Source organism: Micromesistius poutassou (assembly GCF_964030765.1).
Source record: "Micromesistius poutassou genome assembly, chromosome: 4".
NCBI classification, from domain to species: domain Eukaryota; kingdom Metazoa; phylum Chordata; class Actinopteri; order Gadiformes; family Gadidae; genus Micromesistius; species Micromesistius poutassou.
In genome coordinates, this window is record NC_140274.1 from 20,861,967 (window position 1) to 20,881,493 (window position 19,527).

At 42.8% G+C, this 19,527-nt stretch overlaps 3 protein-coding genes across 3 annotated transcripts in view; 1 reads left to right on the forward strand and 2 right to left on the reverse strand.

Moving 5' to 3' along the window:
- Nucleotides 1-19,527, reverse strand: part of LOC311341747 (uncharacterized protein) — a gene marked incomplete at its 5' end in the record, with an annotated part of 386,212 nt that overhangs the window by 47,340 nt on the left and 319,345 nt on the right.
- LOC311341753 (uncharacterized protein) overlaps nt 1-19,527 on the forward strand; it is a 361,346-nt gene that overhangs the window by 14,546 nt on the left and 327,273 nt on the right. The gene's annotated exons all lie outside the window — the stretch shown is intronic.
- pnkp (polynucleotide kinase 3'-phosphatase) lies at nt 11,581-19,286 on the reverse strand. The gene is made up of 17 exons (XM_084466557.1): nt 19,011-19,286; nt 18,753-18,799; nt 18,378-18,656; nt 17,515-17,841; nt 16,803-16,882; nt 16,640-16,697; nt 15,400-15,507; nt 15,210-15,281; nt 15,004-15,052; nt 14,765-14,835; nt 14,438-14,530; nt 14,191-14,287; nt 13,872-13,933; nt 12,699-12,808; nt 12,515-12,602; nt 12,317-12,384; nt 11,581-11,989 (listed from the first exon to the last, which is right to left on the reverse strand). The coding sequence occupies exons 1-17, from the start codon at nt 19,129-19,131 to the stop codon at nt 11,869-11,871; spliced, it is 1,851 nt and encodes a 616-aa protein (XP_084322683.1). The 5' UTR covers nt 19,132-19,286; the 3' UTR covers nt 11,581-11,868.

The following is a 19,527-nucleotide window of genomic DNA, read 5'->3' on the forward strand; positions in this document are numbered from 1 at the left end:
CAGTCGTTCGCGACGCCTTTCTTCTTTGTCGTTTCTTCTATTTGTCTCTAACTCATGCAACAATCTTTCGTTGATTCGGATTTTGTGGATGCAACGGATTATATGATGCATAATTTTAGCAACATTTAAGATGATCGTGACGAGTTCTGTCCGGTCTGCCTCCATTTTGTCGATGGTCAAATCAAAACAAACTGCAGTGACAGAGGCCGCACTCTCCCACCTCTTGCGAACTTAGACCCTTCGTCATATCCCGCCCCTTGCAAGCCCAGCCCCCTAAACCCCCCGTTGATTCTACTGATGTCTAAACCAGGGGTTTTCAAACTTTGTGTGTGTGGACCACTATTTGTAATCAAGAATTTTCACAGACCACCTCAATATACACGTAATAAAATATGTCTTCAAACAGTCCTACCTGAATTACCTGCACCTCTTAATATGCCTACTAGCATTAAAAATAACTGGTCATAGCATCATTAACTGCACACAACGGCTGCCACATATTTTCTTTATTTATTTACTCAAGCGCCCGAGGCCATAATCAGGTTCCTTTGAACAACAGCCCAATTTCCATAGCAATTGAGTATTAAATCTATACAGTAAGAACTTTTACTGTACAGATTTTCCTGGTAGATTTCCTGGGTAGTTTCCTGGTAAAATTAATGTTAAAAAAAACGATTATTTAATATTTTATTTTGCTTTCCACGGACCACCTGCAGTACCGTCACGGACCACACTTTGGGAATGACTGGTCTAAACGACATCGATGTCCGCATATAAAGTATCAAGTGTGAATCACCCTCAGGGTCGAAATTCATGATATATAAATGTCGCAAAAATGCGGAGGACATGTGTGAAAACAACTCATAAGTAGAAAATTATTATGCTTGCTTCATAATGTACAGAGAAATGTATTATGCATGCTTCATTACGTAATAGGTGAACCAAGTAAGGCAAGGCAAGGCAAGGCAACTTTATTTATATAGCACTATTCATACACAAGGCAGACTCAAAGTGCTTCACATATAAACATTGTCATACAATAAAATAAAATAATAGATAAGTAAAAAGTAAAATAGATAGAAAGTAAAGGCAAAGTTAAAAAACAACATTTTAGAAAGGCAGAGTTAATAAAAATGCATTTTAGAAAGGCAAAGTTACTAATAAAATAAAAATAAAAATAGAAACATTGTAGATTTAAGATTTAGCAGAAAGCTAAAGCAAACATAAAAGTCTTCAGTCTTGTTTTAAAAGCTGTCAGAGTTGGGGCAAGTCTTAAATCCTCAGGGAGTTTATTCCAGCTATTTGTTGCATAGTAACTAAATCCTGCTTCCCCATGTTTCGTGTTGACTCTGGGGATAATTAACAGATTGGTCTCAGAGGATCTTAGTGGTCTAGAAGACTTATGTAGTGGAAGCATATCAGTTAAATATTTTGGCCCTAAACCATGTAGGGATTTGTAGGTTAGCAACATGATTTTAAAATCAATTCTCTGACATACAGGGAGCCAATGTAATGATTTGAGAATTGGTGTAATATGTTCACATTTTTTGGTCTTTGTTAGAACTCTAGCAAGTAAGTAAGGGATAATCACCGAAAGTAAGGGATAATCACCGAGAGGCAGGGCAATAAATAGTTTGATATGCCCGGCTAGTGGACGGCTTGGTAACCTTCCACGAGCCGGGCATATCAAACTGTTTATTGCCCTGCCTTGAGGTGATTATCCCGTTTATTCTACTTCTTGCTTGCCAACATAATAAAACAATTCAGATACTTTAATAATTCTGCTTTTTCTTATTCGTATTGCATGCTTAATAAATCTATAGGCCTACTCTGTTTGAGTTCATCTCCCTCAAAAAGTAGTCCCCTTTAGAACTACGGTGAATAACGTTAGCGAACTTTTCGTAGGTGGAATCCGGAAGAATCATGAATATTAGGGTTACGGTTACGGCGGAGTGGCCCAGCGAGGTGCCTCCACCACTCCAGCCTCCAACGCCGCTTCATGGTCGGTGCGCCCTGGTTGGCGGTCCGGGCCGCGGCAGGGGCCTTCATCTTGGCTGCAGTCTTCGACGGTCGACCGTGCCGGGCCCTGCTGGTAGACACGACGGTGTCCCTGGTGACTTTCCTCGTAGGAACTAAGTGATCACATCACTGTTGCGGCCATCAGTTCTAACCCTTACCTTGACATTTAGGTAAAGTAAATGTAAACAAAAGTGTGATGCACCCACAAATGTGGGTTTACAACACGGCCCTCTATCGACAGCATCCACTTTGTTTGTAGGTCACCACACGGCGTCTCCTGCAATAATCAAACATAAAATAGCAATTAAATTACAATACAGTATTGCCTGCAGACCCTCTTAATTTTTGTCCTGTGTGGAATTGGAAAGGGACCCCAGGACATCTTTCAAATCATACTTTATTTGGAAACAAACAACAATTACAATAATTAGAATGTACAAAGGAAAAGAAACACACTCCAAGCCTCCCACTTATTGTTTTAAATTGTACGGTTTAAGGGTCATTTGACTTTTTCTTCAGCCTGCTCTCAATATGATTCTCCATCAATAATGTGCAGGCCAAAAAGCAATACATTAAAAACATGTTTTATGGGCCCCGGTTAGAGAGCCAATGTGTAAATACAAACCTATTTGATTGCAGTGTAGAGAGCATTTATTGAAGCAAGAGTACCTACACAGTCAACAGTTATATTGCAATTATTCATTTTCAGAATTCATCAGCCTTTCATTGCACTTGCATCCGATGAACCCATAATGGCCCCTTACCAGGGCAAGGAAGTGCTCACAACAACAAGAACCCTTTACAACCTCTCCACCAGGAGAGGGCAGCCTCTGCCTCTTTGAAATGCGTACTCGTGGTCGAAAAGTATCCCAGTGTAACAAACGCCAGTGTTGCAGCCTCCTATGTATTGTGGGCTCAGCCTTCGGCCGCACCGCTACAAAAAAAAAAAAGAAAAAAAGTTGCCTCTGTTTGACACACACACGTGCACCTCATACGGTCTAGGAGCCCACAGCAGGGAAGGTGTAACCCTGAACACGCCGACCACGACCACAAAAGTTTTTGTTTTTTAACCCAACTTGGAGTAAGAATGAAGTTCCTTTTTTTATTCCTCCCAGCCTTATCGACCGGTAAGTGTTGTAGCGTAAGTCTATTTTGAGCGAGTATTGGTGTAAAATACACATATGCCGCTTTTCCACCGCCAGTACCTACTCGACTCGACTCGACTCGCCACGCCTTATTTGCGTTTCCATTGGCAAAAAAAGTACCTGGTACCTAGTACCGGGTACTTTTTTTTAGTACTACCTCCGTCGAGGTTCCATGCCAGCGGAGTAGGTAGGCCTACTTTTGTGTGACGTAAACAGGCTGCTGGTAACTGATTGGCCAGCGGCTGTAAATGGGAATATTCACTCAAGTTAAGTTGTGTCCGGCGTGGTTGGAGTCCACGAACCCGCTCCCGAGGGGGACACTGATCAGCGTTTCGCCGTGTGTGTCGCTCCTTTCCCGGGGCTAGAGTTAGGCTGCGCGTCGTTATGTGTGTCGGGCGTGGCTGGAGTCCACGGACCGGCGTTTCGCTGTTTCGTTTCAGTGTCGTTCCTTTCCTAGGGCTCGAGTTTCGCCTCTATCAACGTTACCGTATGACAACAATAGACGCGCAGTCATTGCGCTTTTTATTTTATTTTATTTCCCATCATAACCTTTCCCGGGAATCAGGAAATAGTCTTGATCAGATTCAGATTTCCCGGGAATCGCGTCTCCCGTGATTAAAACCTAATGACGACCCGCCCATGGTGGAGAGGTTCTTTTCTACGACCCGCCCACATTGAAGAGGTACTTTTTTTAGATGGAAACGCAACCAAACCGAGTTGAGGCGAGTCGAGTCGAGTCGAGTTGGTACTGGCGGTGGAAAAGCGGCAATAGTGTACCCCTGAAATCTCCAATGAAGACGTTTAGTATTCAATGAGCTGGCCTTGTTCTGAGTTTTCTGTTGAACAACAGTCCTGCAGGGGACTTCCCGTGAGCCAGGGGTGTGGCTCGGTAGTTACAACGGGCTAGATATTGTTTCCCGAGTCCATGGGAGGTGTGGGAATCTGTATGTTTTAGAGGTCCAGTGTCTTGTTTGCCATGGCGCGTAAAGAAAGGCTTGATGTGGGGCATCACGTCAGTGGCTGTGGTGTCCTTCAGTTGCGCAATTTCTGGTTAAAGAGAATAATAATCCATTAGCAGTGCATAGTCCGTGCCATGAAGAGAGAAAGACGTCCATTACCATTTTGTTCCCAATTATTTCTCCATGGCGTGGTAAGTGCAGTCAAGGGTTCCACAGATTAAAGCATTTGGTACCGGAGGGCCTTCCCACCGTCTATTCTGCACTCCCGTCTGGTTATAGACCGATTCTTGAGGGTCAACTAAATGCTCCTGCATAATATCCCAACGTTGCAGAGAGGAACAGGTTGTCAAGTCTCAGGTTCAAAAGTGACTGCACAGAGGCTGAGTCACCGCTCACCTGGTGTAAGGTGTGGCTCCCACAGGGCACACAGGTTCTTCTGGTTTGTGACCAGCACTCTCTTCTGTACACCCTGGTCTTTCCCCTGCAGGGGGAATGCCTTGACAAGGCATTTCCTAACACTGAAAGTAAACATTGAAGTGCACTAAGCGTACTAATATTAAAAAGATAGACAATAAAATATAAGAGTCTACTATGTATATGTAGGAAGTAGCAGCACACGTTTCTGTATAAGTTAAGTTGTGGTAGTGCAAAAAAAGGCAGTCAGTAAAATAGCTGCAATTTCAGTCTGTATGGTATAATAGTAATAGTGCAAGAGATCGCTTTTTCGGGTGAGGCGGGTGATGTATGTGTCTTGCAAGGAAGGAAGTGGGGCACCAAGGATCCTTCCAGCTGTGTTCATTATGCGTTGCAGTGCTTTCCTGCTGTATCAGTGCAGCTTCCGCCCCACATTGTGATGCAGCTGGACAGGATGTTTCCAATGGTCCCCCGGTAGAAAGTGCACATGATGGGTGGGGGGAGCTTTCGCTTGCTTCAGTTTGCGGAGGAAGTAGAGGCGCCGCTGGGCTTTCTTCGCCAGTGATGCAGTGAGTGTTGGTGGTCCAGGAGAGGTCCTCACTGATGTGCACCCCCAGGAATTTAAACGGACGAACTCGGAGTGAGAGGGAGGGGGGGTGGAGTTCTCTGTGGGCTTGTGTTGTTTGTTGCTTCAAACCGTGCAAAGAAGCTGTTGAGGTTGTTGAGCAGAGAGACGTTGTCGTCGCAGATCTGTGACGGGGGCTTGTAGTCCGTGATGGTCTGAATGCCCTGCCACAGGCTCTGCGCGTCTCTTTCTTCTTTGTCGTGGCAGGTTATGTTTTTTGTATTTGTATTTGGTAGGCCTACCTTTGAATGTGCGTCAGTGTCAGATGTACATCTTCCACTTGATTACAAGTTCATTCATCAAATTTGTTCAAGGATATGCAAGATTGTACAAAGGTTCATGTTGTTGTTCACGTTATATTCTTTGTTATAGATGCACAATATAGTAAGACTGACCCTTTCTCTGTCATCTACAGTTGGCGTATTTGGTGACCAGTGCAAAGTCACCCTTCAGGGCAAAACAACGATGTACAACATCCTAAATGCTTCCAGCCATGCAACGTGTGAATACAACTGGGCTGATTCTGATGTAAGTAAACATTTCTTTTTGTGGATTACTGGATTATTGAATGATTGTGATTGATATTAAATTAGTAGCTGAATATTTTATTCAATGAGTTTGATAGCCTACTTTGTTATTGGCCTTATGTTGACATAACAATTATATTTTTTAGTTATCATGGGGTTAATGTCTTTTGAGAAATGTATCAGTTGGTTTTTTATCTGTTTCACTTCTCCAAAGCATTGACTTATTAGCCATTTCTAGAAGCAAATTTGCACCGCAATTTGACATGGAGTGACATACAGACCGACGTCATTTTGAATTCTGGGATGTCTACAGTATAGCGTTCTTATATGATTTGGCACAAGACCATGAAATACATTTGGAGCAAAACTAAGAAGATATTTTTGTGATGTCTTTAGTTGAATTAAGGTGTATAGTATTCCCGTAACTAATCCACTCAATCCACATTTTTAAGGCATGAAACAATTTGAGTGAATATAGTGCTGTCAATCATATCTAAAAGTCCTACACCTTCCTCCTGTATGCTTGAACTACAGGAAAATGTATTGGCAGATCATGTCAAACCCAATAATGGAAGTGTATCCTCGTCTCACTCCTCTCTCACTTTGCCTGAATGCCAGAAGAACATCTGTGTTACAATTTTTTGCGATATGAAGGTAAGAGAACCTTAGTACTTTAAGTTTCTCTCTGCAGATTTATCTGGCCTATAGTTGAAAAGTAGGATGTAAGGCTATGTTACCGCAAGAAAAATAAATCGCTATTGTTACATTCTGATCCAACACATGACTTGACACTACAATTTGTTAATTTATTACTTATTACTTAAACAACAAACAACAGGTCAATCATTAATAGACCCTTGAATATAAGGGGCCATCTGATACCCAATCTTTGGCTTTGTGACTGGATAACACCTGGGAGAATATAGATCTATATTCAGTAGAGTGTTTGGTCCGAGTGAAAACAGGAAACAGAAATGTTGCTTTTGCAATTGCAATACTTAATAAAGAGGTATTGACGTCAGCTAGAAGCCATCAATGCAACTGAATCTGTTTTACAACTTCCAAACTGCAACACTACCAAATTGGAAGATAGATTAGTGAAACACATCAACTCAGACTCAACTCGGGCTCATAAATCTTGTGCTCAGAGCCGCCTGCACTGACTTCTACATTTACATTGACTTTATTTAGCAGACGCTTTAATCCAAAGCGACAAGCGTGCGTTTTTGTCAGAAGAAAGAGAAACACTATATCGCTGTCGGTACAGTAAGGATGTTCATAGAATCAAGGGCCAAGCACTACATACTCTGAGCCAGTGGTTCCAGAAAGTGGTTCCAGAAAGAGTTGACTTGAAGAATTTACTTCCTGTAAATCACATGTTCCTTTCTCATCTCTCCTCTCCTTGTAGCACCCTAACCCCCGAACCTGCTGCCACAGTGAGTTTATTTTTATACTTGATTATTATCAGAGAGAAACATATGTGTTTAATTTTAAATTAGTGTATTTTTGCTTAAAATATTATTCCAATGTAAACATTATTTGGATGTAAAACAAAATATTTTCCCAAAACAATTTCCTGTTACGTAATCTGATGTGTTGGTGGAACCAAGATCTTAGGGATAAAAGGAGTATAGAGTTGAATTATTTAAATGGTTGGTTGAAGTTGTATTTATTGTTTTCATGTTTATTTCAACAGCTAACTGCACTGCTGCACAGGAACCTGAACGTAGGGATGCGTTCTTTCCACCAACTCCTCAAATTACAACATGCAAACCTATTGTCTTCTGTCTTAGTTATCTGGTCGATTATGAATGTCTACAATTAACATATGTTTTTATTCTAAATGTTTTCCCTTTTTCTACTGAACTTTGGTTGTTCCTGTTGTTTGGTCATCTAACTGAAGGCTTTGGAGGGCTGTACAATTAACTTGACCTGTCAGTATTGTACTTCTACAGCTAATCTGAAACAAATTGTTAGTTGGTCAGAAACGTTCATGCGTTTGCCAAACCTAAACCCAAAAGATATTCAACACCCAAATCGGTAGATTCAATTGATTGAAGTTCACAGACATCATAAGGGTTCAACAGAGTTAAGCAAACCCTCTTGAGGAAGTCTGTTAGTCATTAGTGTGTGGTCTATACTACCGGTATGCGATGATTCAGATTCAGAGGCTCTGCAAATCACCCTTCAATGTATTTCTGCTTGTAGCATACATTGACCCCACAAGCAGCAGCCCGGTTGGATTCTGGACTCCGGTGAGGACTACGGTTGGGACTACGGTGGGGACTCCGGTGGGGACTATGGTGGGGATTGCGGTGGGGATTGTGGCGGTCATTGCGGTGGTCATTGCGGTGGTCTGCTGCAGAAAGAAAGAAAACAGGTATTACAAACATTTTTTTTTTTAAATTACAGTCAAATGTCCTCTTCATTATCGCTGCCAGTAATTATGAATTATCCTTTAAAATAAGAGATTTTTTTTCCTTCAAATTATACGTTTAGATATGGTAGACGTATTTACATGTTTATTTATGATGATGCACTTTTTTCACTTTCTAACACTTTCTACAGTTGTTTGGAGCGGTTCAGGACCGCGTGTCGTTTCAACAAACCACCTGTTGAGGAAGGAAGCAGAAGGGAAGTAGCTGAAATGCTCGCAACAAGCTCGGTCTGAGCTTGTTGAGCCTAAGGTTGAGTTCTATTGGCTGTGGAAGCTGGCAGACTCTTAATGCTGTACCAGGGTGTACACTTTGGAGTGATTTTGGTCCAGTGAGATATCTGATCATGTATTTAGAATAGTATATATCCATATAGTAATATAAAGATATTATAGCTTGTAGAAACACTTTGAAATTTGGTTTTGAAAAGTGATATTTAAATGATTATTAATATTATATTATTATTATTATATATGAGACAAATCATATTAAATAAAGTATATTATTATTATTAGTGCAGGCAGTGTTGCCAGATTGGGCGTTTTTCGTCAGTTGCCGTTAGCGGTGATGTTAGATCTGACGTTAGCGCTGACGTTAGCATTTTAGCAAGCACACTCTCGCAGTTCGTTAGGACGAAATGCATTCTAGTTATTATGATGAGGTTGGTCAAGTGGATCAGGCCAAGCAATCCTAATTGGTGAACGTGTGTGACGTTTATTATTTATAGATATATTTATAGATACTATACTATTATTTATTATTTATATTTATATATTTTTTTGGGGGGGGTCAGCTTAGCTCAGGAGGTAGCGCAGGTTGACTTGTAACTGCAAGGTTGCTGGTTCGATCCCCGGCTCCTCCTAGTGTCGGTGTGTCCCTGAGCGAGACACTCAACCCTCACTGCTCCTGACGAGCTGGCTGTCGCCTTGCATGGTTGACTCCGCCGTCGGTTCCATAAATGTGTAAATGTCAAATTTGTGAGTTCCAAATGTTCAAATGAATACTATAATATAAATCCAGTCATGTATAGGACAGTGATTGATGATCAACATGAGAGGTATATGCAATGCTGCTGTGGAAGCTCTTCTTGCTGTACCAGGGTGTGCACTTTGGAGTCACATTTGCATATGAATGAATATTATTATGGAATTTAATCTAATCTAATATGTATGCTTTGAATTCAATCCACTACTATGGACTTACTATGGAAAAAAAATATATATATATATATATATATATATAAAATGCTAAAATTATATTTCAAACTTAATATACTCAATATAAATATAAATATATATATATATAGGATCAAGATAATCAACCCTGTTTGATATAGAATATATAAATGCATGTTATTCTCCTGTCGCTTTGATTTCTGGATTATGTTCAACTTGTGCTGTGTTCTTTGCCAAGGGGGCGTTTCTTTAAACTTCCGATGAGGTGGTGTGATGATGACTCAGAAGGAAACTTACTAACAAGAATGCCAACATGTAGTTCCACTCTCCTTGTTCTTTGCTTCATAAATAAATTGGCTTGACTTGTATTGGAAATTATCTCAGTTTTGCATTTCTTACAATCTCTGCACAATATACAATGTTATGAACAATCTACACACATGACAACATAATTTAAGTAAGGAAGATGTGATGGTATATTACACCCACACATGTTCTCACACACACACACACACACATGCAGGGACGCACACAGAGTAGCACACAGCCACAAATACACACATACTGTATGTATATATATATATATATATATATATATATATATATATATATATACACACACACACCATGATACACAATTACATAAATAGACATGCATATACATAAGCACACACACACGCGCTTGGTTGATGCAAGGTTCCAGGAACAGTTTTCTTTGCTTACGTCACTGTGACACACACACACACACACACACACACACACACACACACACACACACACACACACACACACACACACACACACACACACACACACACACACACACACACACACACACACACACACACAGGGGTGGGAATTTCACGACGGCCACGACGGCCATGGCCGTCGTTGCCCCGCACTTTGGCCTTGATGCCCTGTGAAAAAATGTTCAATTTACGGCCAAGTGGCCTTTGTGCCCCTGTCAAAGTTCCAGTGTAAACAACGCTAGTGACGCGTGATGGAAAGGAATTACGACCATCCTAGTGCGCGTAGGAGGCTAGTCCCGTGTCTGTGGATCAGAGCGATTGCTCTGCTGTGATTGCTCCAAAATAGAACATGCGCAACTTCGCGAACCGCGCAGGTGAAGTATCAACATCACATGAAAGAAGAACGTCAACCAGCCTCCTCAGCAGTGTTTGTAATAACGCCGTTTAAAATAACGGGTAATCTAACTAATTACTTTTTAACGCCGTTACCGTTACTGACAGTTAAATGACCGGAGCGTCCGGAGGTCCGGAGCGATCCGATGAAAAGTTGGCATTTTCAAGGTGGAGATATAAACACTAATTCATTGAGGTCAAAGGCAAGAACGTGCATGTAAAGTGTACATTATGTCCAGGAGCAAAGACGTTGTAAGCAACTCTAATTTAATGAAGCATCTCACAACGACACACGCATCTACAAAGCTACTTTTTTTTTCTTTATTTTTTTTTACAGTAACGCAAATAATTACTTACCGTTATCTTTTGGAACAAGTAGTGAGTAACTATGACTGCACTGTGTCAGGAGAAAGTGTATCTCTGATACTTCTGTTTAGGTCACAGTGGTGGCTGTAGCAGAAAGACTCTCGCTCTCTCTCTCTCTCAGTATCTCTAAATGCAATGTTTTACAATATGACATGTTTTTCAATGTTTCTAAATTGAAACAAATGTTTTAATACATAATTCATGTTTTTTGGTGAATGAGAATGTTAAGGTATTAATCTGAAAGGTAAAACCAGCGTAATTGAACCAAACGGCCTTTGTGCCCTGTAATGTGGCCTTTGTGCCCTTAAAAAAAATGTGAACGGGAAGGCCAAATGGCCTTGCCCCTGAAATGACGAAATTCCAAGCCCGCCCACACGCCCACGCCCACACCCCCACCCCCACGCCCACGCCCACACACACACACACACACACACACACACACACACACACACACACACACACACACGGTGAGGAAGAAAGCAGAAGGGGAGTAGCTGGAATTCTCGCGGCAACAAGCTCAGCACGTTTGTCTCTCCGCACGGTCCACCCCTCACTTGCCTCCCTCTTTCCTTTTAGAGGGTGTAAGGAGGACATGCAAATATAGGCAAAGTCTCATGACTGTAACCCACAGCCTCTACAGCTGATGTCATTCTGGCAGAGAAAAAAACCACAGGCAAATACAACAGGTTGCCTCACACTTTGTGCGTGTTCCCTAATCTTAAATAAATCAAGTTAGGGGGGTGTTTGAGCTTGAAAAAATTGTCTAAAATGGCCCAAGTTTTGAGGTCTTTATTTTCATAAAATAATACAAATGCTTTTTTCCCAGGACAGACAGTTCTGTAACCACATCAACACACTGAAGTCCTGGTTAACAAAGGTTCTGGTAGCTAGACGTTTTCTTGTTAATTCGTCAAGAAGGCATGTCAATTAATGAACAACCATAAAACTAGCGACGGAAAAACTTGTTGTTAATGCACCGGTTGTTGTATGAAGCATCGGCTTTTAGTGCACAGTGACATCATGACATCTTGTTGATAGCGTGTGTAGTGTATCTCTGCCAATCAGCCTTCAGAAAACAGTCTGAACAGGCTTTCTGATTGGCTGTCTTTGAAGTCGGGGACAAAGTGGACCTGAAGGATCTCGGAGAAGCCCTCGGAGAGTTCCGGAGCCACGTGGTGTTTCCTGTTGAGCAGGGGCGTGGAGTTAGAGGAGAGGGTAAAGATCGTCACACGTAGGCCCAATATAAAAAGAATCCCATCGGCCAAACTATTAACCCTAATAAACTAAACCAGACTTCCTCCCGCTCATACAACCGGGAGGTTCTTTGAAATGGACACACCCATTTCCATCCACGTACGGAATACACAAGCATGAATTCAATCAGAACGCTGGTGCAGATGGGGGATCTTTCATAACTTCCCATGCGAGTAGCCATAGACCACGCAGCTCTGCACAGCAGGGATGGGGGGGTGGGCAACAGGCGGACTTCCCAGCCAGTAAAAGACTCACTTGTAGCTATGGAAGATCATGTCGTTGACCTTTACGTGTTTGACATCCGACGGGGCCATCTCACGAAACTGCAAAGCGACAGGAAGTGAAAAATGCGGTCAGTTCTTCCCCACACAACGTTTGACCAGCCTGAAAGCTATCGAGAGGGGAAGCTCACTTAGGGAGGCCCTATAAGGAGCAAGGGAGATAGGTATATACTCGGTTATTGTGCTTGGCCTGCTCCAGTGATGTGGAGAAGTGAAAGCAGCGACATGGGACACTGGATGCTTTGGCCACATCTATGTATCTGGAAATAAAAGAAAAAAAACATGAAATCACATCAAGAATTAGCCACACACACGCGTGCGCACACACACACACACACACACGGCTCGTAGAATACCTTTTGCGCGACTCTGGGTCCGGGTTGGTGTTGTCAACGGCAACGCTTCGGCCCTCCCTCAGAGCGCGCTCACATGCAGTCACACAGCTCTGCCACGAGCCCAGGGTGTCCTGACGGAGCACGCACACAGGAAGCCCAACTCAGAATCAGTGTTGTGCATGAACTTCAAAAGAAAAGTTCAAAAGAACTAGTTCATTGAACAAGTTCATTTTTCTATGAACTTTGAACTGAACGTAACGTATTTTTAACTAAAGAACTTGCACTTGAACTAGTTCAGATTTTGTGACATTCTGAATTGATGCTTAGGTTCAGATGACATGATTATTAAATAGAGTTACTTAGTTGTGATGAATGAAACAGGTGTACGAATAATATCCACAACAATTTGAGATTGTAGTGATGGGCAGCAGGTAATGGAGAGGATTCATTTAAAAGATAAGCACAGAATACTCACTCCAACTGTTTTTCTTCTGTTTCTAAAAAAAACTTAATGAACTGAACATGAACTAGTTCAAAACTGAATTGGTGAACTATGAACGTGAATTTATTAACTTTCTTTTGGATGAACTGAACTTTCATGTGAAGTATGAACTTGCACAACACTGCTCAGAATCATCTTTCTTAATATTATCTTAATATGACCGATCTCGAAAGTAAAGCAGTTACACACCGTTCCGTGTGGTTGTTGGCCAACTCTAACCTAGCGTAGCAATTATCCTAATAAACATTGAGATTGTGTAATTGCGCTGCCTTTTAAAATATGACTGATCTCGAAAGTAAAGCAGGACATTAGGAATGACTTCCTCATCATCGGGATGTGGATGCTGGGCTGCATTTGACGTGTGCGTGACATAGCTCTGAAACCGTTCCGTGTGGTTGTTGGCCAACGCTAACCTAGCTTAGCATTGATCCTAATAAACATTGAGATTGTGTAATTGCGCTGCCTTTTAAAAGTTTGTTACACTTCAGTAGTATAACATTTTTTGAAAATATTGGGTGACCTCATTCTGAGATTTTCCGAAGACGTTGGCATATTACACGGCTGTGTAGTTGAAATATACCCCCCTCTAGTGTCCATTTGCTGTAATAACATTGTTGCATGAGGTGACTCGGACAAACCATGCCTTTAATCCGACATGCTGAATTGTAAATACCAGTAGAGGAAGCACTCACCCTGTTAACGTAAACATAGCCCTTTGGAACAACATGGGTGTGAAAGAAAGTGGATTTCCCAGCTGCAATAAAAAATAAAATAAATAAAAAAGCAAAGAAAATAAGGAGACAACAAGTGGGGGATTCAAACCAAGAGAAGATTGACCGGAGACGTCTCACATTTACAAAAGCATCCCAATGGATTAAAATAGATGTTTAGAAATGTATCCCGCAGTTTGGAAATATTAAAAAGCAGCCAATAAACTGCGTGGCCAGTGGAGCTCTCGTTTCCTCCCCACTAACACTCGGCCAATCGTTTCGGTGTTCTGTCAACACTCACAAGCAGGGAAGCCCACAGCCACGATGACCTCCGTCCGGTCGGAGGTGAGGCAGGCGCTGGGCGGGTCGTACAGCCGGCCCCTGGAGTCCAACTTCCGCTGGGGGTTCGAGACGAGACGCCCATGGCGCACGGTTTAGCACAGGTGATGCAGAAATGTGTCGGTATACCTCCCACTACGGGGGTTCTGATTGGTCTGATCAAATACTGCCATTCTTCAATCATTCTGTACACTGCAGAGATCACTCACAGGGTCCAGCTCAGGCAGGCTGTAGGGGGCGCTCTTCCATCGCAGGAAGTACTCTTCAGGCGTGTGGAACTGGAGCCCAAGGTTCAGAGCAAACTAGAGCGACGACAGGAACAGCAGGAACGGGTGGAGGGGGTAGGACAGGTGCTGAGTCATAGTTTAATTTAATCCTTGAGGCTTTGTGTTAAAATACCAGGTTGGGCTTGTGCGTTATGACGACTCAGTCCACCTTATTTAAGACCAGAATGGGTCAAGCAGCTCCCCTATCATGGGGGTCGAGGATTAAGTCAAGTGGTAGGGTGAGAGGATGGACACAGAGACGGGTCTCACCAAGCGATCGCTGCAGGAGAAGTCCTTCTTCTTCTGGCCTGGAGCCCAGTTCACCGGGCGGCCCGCTGCATCTGGGAGAAGAGATAGCAGGACAGCGTCACACGTGTGTGTGTGTGTGTGTGTGTATATGTGTGTGTGTGTGTGTGTGTGTGTGTGTGTGTGTGTGTGTGTGTGTGTGTGTGTGTGTGTGTGTGTGTGTGCATGCATGCGTGATACAGTGAGTCCTCGTGTAAACTCACCTCCGACATAAAAACTCTGAGATCGATCAACGGTCACGCCACTGTTTGCCTGAGGGGAGGAAAAAAGCTCCCATGATCGAAATGATGCAAAGAAAAACAATATTGCAGAACAGGGACACAGCGTGGTTTGATTCTTGACTAGAACATTTTTATGAGCGTTATTTCACTTTTAGGTGGTTTCCATTTCCTATTTCACTGAAGTTTACCTTTTCACACAGGTGTGTCCACATCCCGGTTACCGGTTTACGGAACATTCCTGGACCCGTCGCCACGAACACCTAGACACACAGCACACACAAACACATCACACAGTCACAATACAGACGTCGGCCGCAGTGCACAGTGGCTCGTCAGTCAGTATGTTTGACGCCGGCCATGTAGAACAACATGAACGACCTGTACAGGCAGCTGGAGGCTACGGAGGATGTCCTCCACTTTGGACTTAAAGACGTCAGGCTTCAGCTTGCCACGGGCGATCCCCATCTGGTTTGTGAAGAAGACCACCTGCAAACAAAGTGGAGGTGGAGGAAAGTATTTGAAGGAATCTGTTTAAAACTGGTGTTACTGCTTTAACAGTTCTTTGATGCGAGGCCCACAGCGCTTTGGTAACCAGGGCGACCACTCGGTTGTCACGGGGCTAAACATGATGGAACCTGGGCCTTTACACTACCCATTGTGATGACCCTGGTGAGTCGTTGACTCCACCCTTGCTTTGACTCCACCCGGGCTGTTTTGTTTGCCTGTCCTCTCTCTCCCTTAATAGGTGATGCAGTTCAGGTGTGCCTGATTTGCAGCAGGATAAAAGCCTGCATTTGCAACAGTCAGGAGCTCTCCCTCCTCCCGGCGTGTTGGTTTTCTTTGTCCTTTGTTTGGTTACACATAGACTGACTTTGCATGACACTTTTGGGTTACTTACATTTAACTGATTTACACCACACTTCTTTATCTTTATTCAATTTAATTCTCTGTAAAATTATCTTCTTACTTTAATAAATTCTTTATTATTGTGAAACGGCGTGGTCTCCCCCATTTCATGTTTCATGCTAGAGCCAGCATGTGACACCATCAAAAGTTTGGTGTCACTTAAAAATATCCTTATTTTTTTTAAAGAAAAGCACCGTTTTTTTTCAATGAAGAGAACATTAAATAATCAGAAACACAGTTTAGACATTGTTATTGCGGTAAATGACTATTCAAGCTGGAAACGACAGATTAATTAATAGAATATCGACATAGGTGTACAGTGGCCCATTTCCAGCCACCATCTCTCCTGTGTTCTAATGCTACATTGTTGCGCTATTCGTGTTAAAAGTGATGATTAGAAAGCCCTTGGGCTCTTATGTTAGCACAGCTGAAAACGGCTTAATAAAAGTGTGGAGTTTTCATGGAAAACATGACACTGTCTGGGTGACACCAAACTTTTGAACGGTAGTGTACTTGAAGGAATCTGTTTAAAAGGTGTTACTGTTTTAACAGTCCCTTGCTGTGAGGCCCACACCGGCTTGGTAACTAGGGTGACCACTCGGCTGTCACAGGGCTATACAAACGGGAACCTGGGCCTTTACATTCATGTATTGTAATAACAACAAGGAGGAGGGCTGGCAACGAGTTCTACTGCAATGTCACTCGTCCTTACCTTGTGTCCTTTTTTCAGCAAGCTAGCCAGCCTGGGCTGAATCTCTGAGAAAAGAATCCTATCAATGATACACACAAAAAAGAAACAAAGTCAAGACAGTGAGGTGAACTACATAGACGAGAGCTAGACCAACCCATCACTCAGACAGAATTGCGTTGCTTACCTCCAGTCATCTGGTGCTGTAGGAAATACTTTGCCAGACTTGGTAGTGATGATACAGCCATCTATATCAAACCCAGCAATCTGGAAGAGGATAAAGAGTATATCAACTAGAAAAACATCTCATGTACAATACAAGCAAATCATTGAACTAGATTCAGACGATAGAAATACAACCCCATTGTTTTGGAATGGGCCTACAGGCATTTCGATGGTGATGCATTCCTGTCGTACTGTAAAATATACACCAAACTAGTGCAGTGGGTCCCATCATTAAGGACAAAACCATTGTGGGTGATCAACCAACGCAGCCGCAACTCCGGGCTTCACCAAAACATCCATTACCAATGCAATGTGTCAAAATGGCCTCCTTGTTTTACTACTTCCTACCGCCCACTACGAATGCAAACAATGGCAATACATCATTTTGTCTTTGGAATCAATGTGCGTCACTCAGTACAGAGTTCATGGACAAACAAAACAGTGAATTGACGTACAAAAAATACTGTCGCAAAACACCTCATCACAAATCCCCAAAGTGCTATAGCAGCTTTGTTTACATTCATGGCAGTCTGCTTGCGTATTGCGGTGCAAAGAAGTCCTCTTTTTCTTTTTCATCACCTACACTGGTGACGGATGTTTGAGTGCAGCAGAGGAGAGGGCTTTGATCACCCCCAGTGATCAGTGCGCTCCTTTCGGAGTAGGTTTCTCCTCACCTTGTCGCTGCCCCTGACCCCGGCAGCGGTGTAGAGCAGCAGGTTCCCAATCTGCTGCCAGTGGCTCTTTGGACAAACCGAGGAAGACGACGAAGGCGCTGATGCAGACGCAGACGCCGCCATTAGAGAGCCATTGGCGCCGCCCCCCATCGTGGCTTTCTCTGCCATCTTCTGCAGCTGCCTCAGCTTCTCCTCTGCCACACTCTCCTCCTCCTCCTCATCCTCCTGTCTCTCATTGGTTCCCCGGGTGTCGGAGTCTGCCTCGTCTCTCCTCTGGCGCTTCGTGTCATTGTAGCCCCCGTCCGGGCTCAGAGACCTCTTAGACGACTGCGTGTGAAAAACATATAGAATGGAATAGAATAGAATGGAATGGAATAGAATGGAATAGAATGCCTTTATGGTCATTGCATCTTACTATACAACACAATTGGAGAGCTACTCCAGTACGGTGCCTCATTAATCATAAACAAAAACTCATTCCACCCTTCATTCATTGCAAACATTCACACACACACACACACACACACACACACACACACACACACACACACAGAAACCAAACAAACATTATACTATGTAGGACACTGTTCTCAAATACTTTGGTTTATTGCATGTGGTCCAATTTCATCTTTGAATTGTATGTTGATTGTGGATAATATATATCCACAATCAACACAATATTGTACCTTGATTTGATTTGATTCAATTTATTTCAGACATATCAAAAATACAAAAAAAAATGAAAAGCATGAAAATACAATAAACAAAAAAAAAAAAAAAAAAATATTCACAAAAAAGAAAAAAGAAAACAAATTACATATATTAAACCTATTATTATTATTATTATTATTACTATATTGTACCTTCACAGGAGAGGAGCCAAAGAAATCTTTGATACTGCGTTTGGCTCCGAGGCTTGTTGACGTCTCTTTCCCTTTTCCGTTCCTTGCTCCTTTGGTCTTATCGCTTGCTTTCAGACTCCCCTGTGCGCCGCTGGAGATGCTTCCATTGGAGCTTGAATTGTAATGGAGTTTAAACGGATGACTCTGGTTGACCAAGAAGAGGGTGCCTCCCTGGCAGAGCTTTCCAGATTGTCCTCTGACCAGCTTCTCGCTGTCCAGGAAACAGGGGTTGGGGCCCAGCTGCAAGACAGCAAGATTTACTAGGATCCAGACATATGCATGGAAACAATCACACATCATATGTGGACGTTGATACAAGAGGCGTGTATCTCATACCTGGGTGATGAGTACATCTTTTCTCTCGTAACAGGCCACCAGTTTAACTAAAAAAAAAGAAAGGTGACATATCAACATAAACGTCTACTTTTGCAATCAATTATTTGGCACACACATGATCATCACCCTACCAGAACCAGTATTCATACCAAAACCTGTACCCGAGCAATAGTATCAATAGTGAAGGTGGGCTAAAAATGGCCATCATCCCCTGCAAGAGGCCGATAAGTTTCCAGTGAGTGTGAGACTCACTCTTACCCTGGTGCCTGGAACACTTTTTGTCAGCGACGCCGCTCTCAGGACCCCGGCCCAGGATCACAGCCCGACCGTCCGCCAGAGGGACCCGAGCCCCCGCGTCGCTTACCAGTGTGCAGGACATCGGGGGAGGAGGAGGAGAGGACGGGGTCAATGCACGCAGGGCCACCGTTTTATGGAAGGATTTTTAATGTAGGATGTTTTAATGGCGCATTAGCTTTATGTTGTTTAGAAACTCGGATAACTAAAAATCGCACGGCCGATACAGTAGTGCTTCTTGTGTTCGGCGGGTGTGCCCGGAAAATAGATCCGTGTAGAAACGTGTGGTCCGCAGTTTTTAGGTTCCGCAATCCGCTTTGTATCATCATTTGGTCTAAGAAGAACAGCTTTCCAAATGTATCTATGTTAAACGGGTTTGTTTGGGTTATTTATTTATTATTTTAGGGTGTAACGTTAGACAAACAGCAAATACGAAAGCTCATTGCGATTACTATTTTTCGATTAAACGTTAACCTACTTC

What these genes read in the sequence shown, in the direction of transcription:
- pnkp (XM_084466557.1), bottom strand. Translation starts at nt 19,131, where the DNA reads ATGTCCTGCACACTGGTAAGCGACGCGGGGGCTCGGGTCCCTCTGGCG. An exon ending in TTGGCTCCTCTCCTGTGAAG is followed by an intron (nt 17,842 to 18,377) that starts GTACAATATAGT and finishes TTTCACACGCAG; the next exon opens with TCGTCTAAGAGGTCTCTGAG. An exon ending in GCCTGCCTGAGCTGGACCCT is followed by an intron (nt 14,288 to 14,437) that starts GTGAGTGATCTC and finishes TCGAACCCCCAG; the next exon opens with CGGAAGTTGGACTCCAGGGG.